The 7,343-nt window shown below is 43.2% G+C and overlaps 1 protein-coding gene across 1 annotated transcript in view; it reads left to right on the plus strand.

The window, feature by feature from the left end:
• Positions 1-7,083, plus strand: part of Pip5k1a (phosphatidylinositol-4-phosphate 5-kinase, type I, alpha) — a 47,863-nt gene extending 40,780 nt beyond the window's left edge. The window contains exons 12-15 of the mRNA XM_013015009.1: positions 598-744; positions 928-1,045; positions 5,175-5,220; positions 5,484-7,083. Of these exons, the coding sequence (XP_012870463.1) occupies positions 598-744; positions 928-1,045; positions 5,175-5,220; positions 5,484-5,486 (314 nt within the window). The 3' untranslated portion in view covers positions 5,487-7,083. The remainder of the gene's footprint in view (positions 1-597; positions 745-927; positions 1,046-5,174; positions 5,221-5,483) is intronic.
• Positions 7,084-7,343: the final 260 nt, after the last annotated feature.

Here is a 7,343-nt window from a genome sequence, read left to right on the forward strand (position 1 = left end):
TGTGTGTGTGTGTGTGTGTGTGTGCATATGAGCATGCTTGAGCTCAGGGCCTTTTTTTTTTTTTGGTCGTGGGGCTTGTACTCTGGGCCTGAGCGCTGTCCCTTAGCTCTTTGAGCTCAGGGCCTTGTACTCTCCCTTACGTTTTTTTACACATGGTTACTATTTTGTGTTTTCAAAGTGACATTTTCTAAGTATAAATAACATAGTGCTGTGTGCATAAATACTTTAGAGAATGTAGAATGACAGGGTCATCTTTGTTAGATTTTACTTGGGGATACTATTAAAAAGCCAGGAAGTATGGAATAGAGGACATCTCTCATTGGTTGAAGCAAAGCTATGAAGGGTTGCATATGGGAGGCAGGGGAGGGATATGTGTTACTCTTCCTGTAGGTTTTTCTGCTGCTTTCCAAAGTGAAGAAGACCCCTGCTCTGAATAGTACGTTGTAGAGCTTATCTTTGTTGACATTAACCTCTCTTCCTGCTCTGCTTCAGAAGAACAACTTTGGGTCTGTGTTGGGGCACTAGCAGTTTGTATCTATGTCTTGGTGATGGTTTCTGAAGTGGGTGCTAAGTAGGCTCTCTCTTTCCCTTTTGAAGTGAAGCCCTCTCCTTCCAAAAAGTTTCGGTCTGGCTCATCTTTCTCTCGGCGAGCAGGCCCCAGCGGCAACTCCTGCATTACTTTCCAGTCATCGGTCTCTGGGGAACACAAAGCACAAGTGACAACAAAGGCGGAAGTGGAGCCAGGTCAGCGCCAGGGCTGGGGTCCTCCCCTCCTCCCTCCTGAGTCCTCATCTTCTCTGAACAGTGCCTCTACTCCCCATTTCTATCCAGGAAAAGTCCAGTTGCTACATAGCTTCCCCCTGTATTTCCCTGATCCCATTACATCTTTTTCCCTTTATTCATGTTCTTCCCCGTTTTCCTTTCCAGATGTCTCCCTCGGCCGTCCTGATGTCTTACCTCAGACTCCATCTTTGGAGGGAGTCATTGAGGAGTCACCCAGTGTCTCAGCTGTAACTGCAGAGCCTTTTCAAGTACTAAATACAAGGTTAGTTCCCTTGGCCCTTTTTCATATAATCTTCTGTCTCTTCACATCCTTGGGAGCTTTGAGACTCTTTACTGTTTTTCAAGGGTTTACTTGTTTGTGCTCAATAGTAGATTGTGCTCAATAGTAGATTTGTGCAGAGATTTTTGTGTTTGTGTGCCCCTACCGGAGCTTGAACTTGGGACCTGGAGGCTTGGTGCTTTTCCTTAGTGTTTTTTGCTTGAGGCTAGAGCTCTACTACTTTGAGCCACTGTACTACTACTGACTTTTGGGTGGTTAATTGGAGATAGTCTCACAGACTTCCTTAGTCTCCTGAGTAGCTAGGATTATAAGTGTGAATCATTTGTGCCTGGACCCGCTGGGAGTTCAAAGTGGGCCAATATAGCCAGGTGCCCATGGCTTGTGCCTGTAATCCTAGTTCCTCAGGAAGCTGAAATCTGGAGTTTAAAGCCAGCCTGGCAGAAAAGTCTGTGAGTCTCTTACCTCCCATTAACCACCAGAAAACTGGAAGTTGTACTGTAGCTCAGACTGGGTAGACCACTAGCCTTGAGCATAAAATCTCAGGGACAGTGCCCAGGCCCTAAGTTCAAGCCCCACAACCACCACCACCAACAACAAAAACAACAATAAACAGCAGGGAGGGGGGAGAAGGGTACAATAAAGATGGTGACTTAACTTTGCTACCTAGTGTATTATTTTATCATAGTAAATTAATTTCTGTAGGTCAGGAATCTAGGTGCAGCCTACCTGGATCTTCTGGCTCAAGGTTTCTCGTGAGGTCGAGTTAAGTTGTTGCCAGGGCTAGACTCTTATCTAAAGTTTCCAATGGAAGGATTTGCTTCTAAGCCCATTTATATAGTTCAGTTCCTTTTGAGTTGCTGAAAGTCTTAATTCCTTGCTGGAATTCCTTGCTGGCTGGGGACTGGAAGCCTCCCTTGGTTCTTTGCTATATGAATCTCTCCACAGGGCAGCTCAAAGTATGGCAACAATGCAAGAGAGCACATACCTAATTGCAGATATGATAGCATATTATTACCTGTGCTACATTCTACTCATTAATGCAACTCATACTCAAGAGGAAGGATTACACAGTCTGCCCCTAACCCTAAGCAACACACATCTCTTTGTGCAGAATATATATACTTCCTTCCAGATTCTGGAGAAAATACCATTCCATTATGGTACTGGGACCAGACCACATCCGGGTATTTTTTGTTTTTTGTTTTTTTGCCAGTCCTGGGGCTTGAATTCAGGGCCTTAGCACTGCCTCAGAGCTTCTTTTGCTTCAGGCTAGCACTCTACCACTTGAGCCATAAGCGCTACTTCTGGCTCTTTCTGTTTATGTGGTACTGAGGAATCGAACCCAGGGCTTCGTGCATGCTGGGCAAGCACTCTACCACTGTCACATTCCCGGCCACATCCAGGTTTTGAATGAGTTGTCCAAGTATATTCCTTAAGCACAGTTCCTCAAGTATAGTTCCTCTCAGTCCGTGGACCTTTGAAACTAAAATCTTCCCAGGCACTTATCTTACTGTGGTAGAGCAGGCCTCAAATGACCACTATATACATTCTTATGTAAAAAGAGAATTCCAAGAACCAGGGTGTTGCTCAGTGGTAGAGCAATTACCTAACATACCTATACTGCCCATAGTCCTAGCTACTCAGGAGGCTGAGATCTGAGGATCACAATTTGAAGCCAGCTTTGGCAGGAAAGTCTGAGACTCTGTCTCTGATTAACCACCATAAAACCAGAAGTAGTACTGTGGCTCAAGTAGTAGAGCAGTAGCCTTGAGGCCTTGAGCAAAAAAGGCTCAGGGACAGGCCCTGAATGTGTGTTTGTGCACACACACACATCTGCTCATGCACATGTGCGCACACACACGTATCTTTTTAGGAAGTCCTAAACTTTTTGGAGACCCTATTTCTCAGAGGATCTATGTAATATATCTTTTACAACTTCAGATGACTTGTATTCCTTGACCTTTTTTCATTTTTCTTTTATTTGAGGGAGATGGGAACGGAATCCAGGACCTCATACCTGCTAAGCAAGCATTCTTTCACTGAGTTAATTTCTCCCCCCCCCCCCAGTCATTTTGAACAGTTTTTTGATATAACTAAACAGCATTCTAAAGCATCACCTTTTCTTTCTCTGAGGCCTTAATAGAGTGTTAAAACTCATAACTTGCTTCATCTTCAAACATTTTCTAGATTGGATCTTTGTTCAAAAGCCATTAGGGGCAGGTAGAGGAGTCAAATGATAGAGCACCAAAGCCTCTGGATTCAGTCCCCAGTGCTAAAAAAGAAGAGGAAACCAGTTGTGATCTCGAGGACTTGCCTTGGCAATCTGGTTAGCTAGACCACCCACTGCATAAGGCAAATATTCTGCCTTTCACATGATCGCAGATGACATTGTTGCTAGTTTTTGTGCCACTACATTACAAGAATTTCCTTCATGTCTACTAAGATTTTTCTCACTTAACCCTTAAGCCCTCCCTGGAAACCCTTTAAGTCCAAAATTCTACATTGAAGATGTCACTAAAATTCTCAAAGCTCCTTCCCACTCCTCTCTTCAAAAGCTATTCCTACCTTTATTGAGGTGTCAGACATTAAATTCAGAACCTCCCACTTGTTAGACAAGTGTTCTACTGAGCTTCATCCTCTACCACCTACATTTTAGGTGTTTGTTATAGCAGTACCCCACTTTCACATACAAAAATTTATATTACTAAAAAAAATTTTTTTTTGTATTGCTACTGGGCATATGGCTCATGCCCATAATCCTAGCTACTCAGGATGCTAAGATCTAAGGATCAATGTGTAAAGCCAGCCCAGACAGGAAAGTTCGTGAGACTCATCTCCAAAAAAGCTGGGAGCTGTGGCTCACATGGTAGAGTGCTAACATTGAACAACAAAGCTCAGGGACAGTGCTCAGGGCCTGAGTTCAATCCCCAGAACCAGTACCCAAAAAAAAAAATGTTTTTTTATTGCCTAGTAAGTTATTAGTAAGATATCATAAAATTCAGTAGTTGAAGTCGGGCACTGGTGGCTCATACTTTAATCCTAGCTACTTAGGAGGCTGAGATCTGAGCTTCATGGTTCAAAGCTAGCCCGGGCAGGAAAGTCCGTGAAACTTATCTCCAATAAACCACTCAGAAAACTGGAAGTGGATCAGTGGCTCAAGCAGTAGAGTGCTCGCCAAGCCCAGACAGAGTTCAAGCCCCACAACTGACAAAAAAAAAAAATGTCTAGGACATGGCTTCACTAGATGTTATTGTCTCAGGGTCTCTCCAGAAGATAGCAATTTTCCAGGGCAGTAGTCTCACTTGGAAATTTGCCTAGGGCTGGGGTGTTCAATGTAACTAAGTGGTACAGGGTGCCTGGTTGGCACTCAAGTGGCCCTGGGCTCCATCCCTGTGCCCACTGGAGGGAGTGGGGGGAGAGAGCAGAAGGGAAAGAGGAAAGTTTGGGAGAAGATGATCAACTTCCATGCTCACTTACATGATAGTTGTCAGGATTCATTTCCATGAAGGCTGTTGGATTGAGGGCTCCGCTCCTCACTGGCTTGCTATTGGCCAGTGATACTCTCTCAGTTCCTTGTCATATTGTCCTATCTGGAGGGCAGCTCACAACATGGCAGTAGCTGCTCTCAGCAAACAGGCAAAGAGAACATATGACCCAAGAGGAAGCTACAACCTTTTTGTAATCTTAACTTCAGAATTGACATTTCTGTTATCATTGAAAGCAAAGCCACTTTCGAAACTGCTTTCCACACCTGGGGATTGAAGACAGAATAGCAAAGCGCTAGCACTAAAGAAAACACTTACTTGGCTCAAAGTGGTAGAACACTAGCCTTAAAAAGTGGTGCTGTGACTCAAGTAGTAGAATGTTAGCCTTGAGCTGAAGAGCTCAGGGATAGTGCCCAGGCCCAGAGTTCAAGACCCACAACTGACAAAAAAGAAAAGAAACCACTTACTCAAAATAATGCGCTTCTGATTCTAGTAGCTTCTAAGCTGCTTCTTTCTGAATCTTGAGTTAATTCTGAAGTAAAATATAGAGAAGCATTCTGAGATTTGACCTCAAGTAGAGTCTTGTTATCTTCTAATCTTTTTCCTCTCTCTTTTTCTTCTGTTAGTACAACCTTGGAAAAGCTTGAAATTACAGAGCCAGAGTTGACCCATGTAAGTGTCTGGGACTTACGGGAGGTGAATTCTTTGAAGGGTATAAAATGGATCACCAGTGGGATGGAGCAAGAAAGTAAAGCATTTAAGTGCCTCTTGAATCTTGCTTTTTTAAAATTGTGTTTTGGTGCTTCGTACTTGGAATCTGAGACGAAAATAAACAAAAAGTGTCTTAGCAGCCAGGTTGAAATTAACTTGAATTCTATTCCTGTCTCCTTATCTTGTATTCTGCTTACTTAACTTTATACTCTTTCTCTTTTTAGTGAGCAGCAAACCTTGGAAGACCCAAAACAAGATTCTACTGTCTCTGTGATCTCAAGATGTCAGCCCTTGCCCCAGGAATGCTGAATTTTCTTCTTTTCTTGGTCATCAAAAAAGGAGTAGAAATTGGAGGCTAAGGGAGCTTTCCATCTCCTTTTAAAAGAAGAGTCTCGTTCCCTCTCCCTTCTTCTGAGTGGGCAGTAGTGCCTTGGACAGCTGAGGACAGCGGCATCTCCCCCGCTCCAGAGTTGGGGGACACAAATTTTCAGATGGCTAGCCCTGGCTTCCACATTGATTTTTTTTTCAAGTCCCCATTTTTCATGTTGGAAGTGGGGTTGCTGAACTTCGATTCTGCCAGGAGCTGGACTCTTAATTTCCTCAGGACAGACTGGCCACCCCATTATTCCCACCTTAGCTCTTCCTTTCTGATCCTTAGAGGAAGACCCCTGTAATTTTTGTAAATTTTTTTGGGGGGGAATTAATGGTATTTAAACCACCTCCCAACCTTTTTTAGTTTTCCTTAATAAAGGAAAAGAACAGCACACAGCACAATTTCAAGCCAGTTTCAGATAAAACTCCAGAAGTGTCAAAAGAGGTGCCTCTTGGTATGCAGAATTCCTACAGAGAAACGGAAGGCAGTGATTGTTCTGTCAGCAGCAGCTCCTCGTAACTTCTCTTTTGATGAGGTTTTAAGGCCGAAAGAATGGAGCAAAAGAGACATGAGTTGTTCTCTCCCTTTGTATTAAAACAGTGGGGCAGCCATGGGGCTGGGAGATGAAAGCCCTTCTTAAGAAGAACCCTCCTCACTGCCAGGCCATAATGATTAGTACTATTTTGCAGTTTGAAATGTATTCTGATTCTTTTTCTAAATATGAAGACCTAGCAAATGAATTTTTGACTATTCTCCAAAGGAGATTTCTTCTTTGTTCTTCCCATTTTTTCCAACAGTGTTCCGTTCTCCATGGAGCTAAGGTGGAGGGAGACACGTGCGTCTGTTGAACAGGCAGTCTATATCTCTGAGGATAGAGAATATTCTCTTAAACTCATGGGGAGCAGCAGACTTTTGCCTTGGTGAGGTCATCGCTGTGTCAAATGGCTGCCCCCTCTTGTTGCAGGGAACTTGGAAACGGGGCTGATAAACCCTCCCCTCCCCGTGTCTGAGAGTTGTGGTTGTCCATCTCTTGTTTGATCCGCCACTCTTGTCAGGGGAAGAAGGGGGCGTGGTGTCTCAGGCAGATTGTTGAAGTCACACACTACTATCTCTTCTCCATCCTACCCTACCTTGATAGTAGGCTAGCCCATACCCAAGTAACTGTCTATATTAGACACCCCCAGCCAGTTTTTGGCTGCCTGTCTTTGTTGCCATGTTCTTTTTTACAAGAAGGAAAGAAACAGTTCTTGCTATTTTTTTCATGATTTACTATTTATGATGTATTTATGTGTTTTATTCAGGACAGAGTTCTGTAAGGGGTGGGAGGGACTATGTCTTAGGGAAAGGAATGGGGACTCGACATTTTTATGAAGTGTTACTATTTGCCTCTACTTTGTATTGTTCAGAAATGGCAAATGCAATATAAAAGTAATAAATATAAATATCTGGTTTTAATGTATAAACTTTGATCTGTTATTTAGACCTTTTTTAATTTATTTTTTAATGTTGGGGATTGAATCCAGTATCCAGCACATCTGCTCTATGGTGGAGGTATACCCCCCAGTTTTCTTTGGACCTTTTTCATATTGCATCTGCTCCAGCCTTCTTCACCATCTAACCTTACTGTTATTCAAGTTGCTATAAACAGAATGCTTCACGTTTTCCAGTTGCTTTCACTCCAGCTTCAGTCTAACTACAATCAAGAGAAATG

The sequence above is a fragment of the Dipodomys ordii genome, unplaced genomic scaffold (assembly GCF_000151885.1).
Source record: "Dipodomys ordii isolate 6190 unplaced genomic scaffold, Dord_2.0 Scaffold26, whole genome shotgun sequence".
Lineage (NCBI taxonomy): Eukaryota > Metazoa > Chordata > Mammalia > Rodentia > Heteromyidae > Dipodomys > Dipodomys ordii.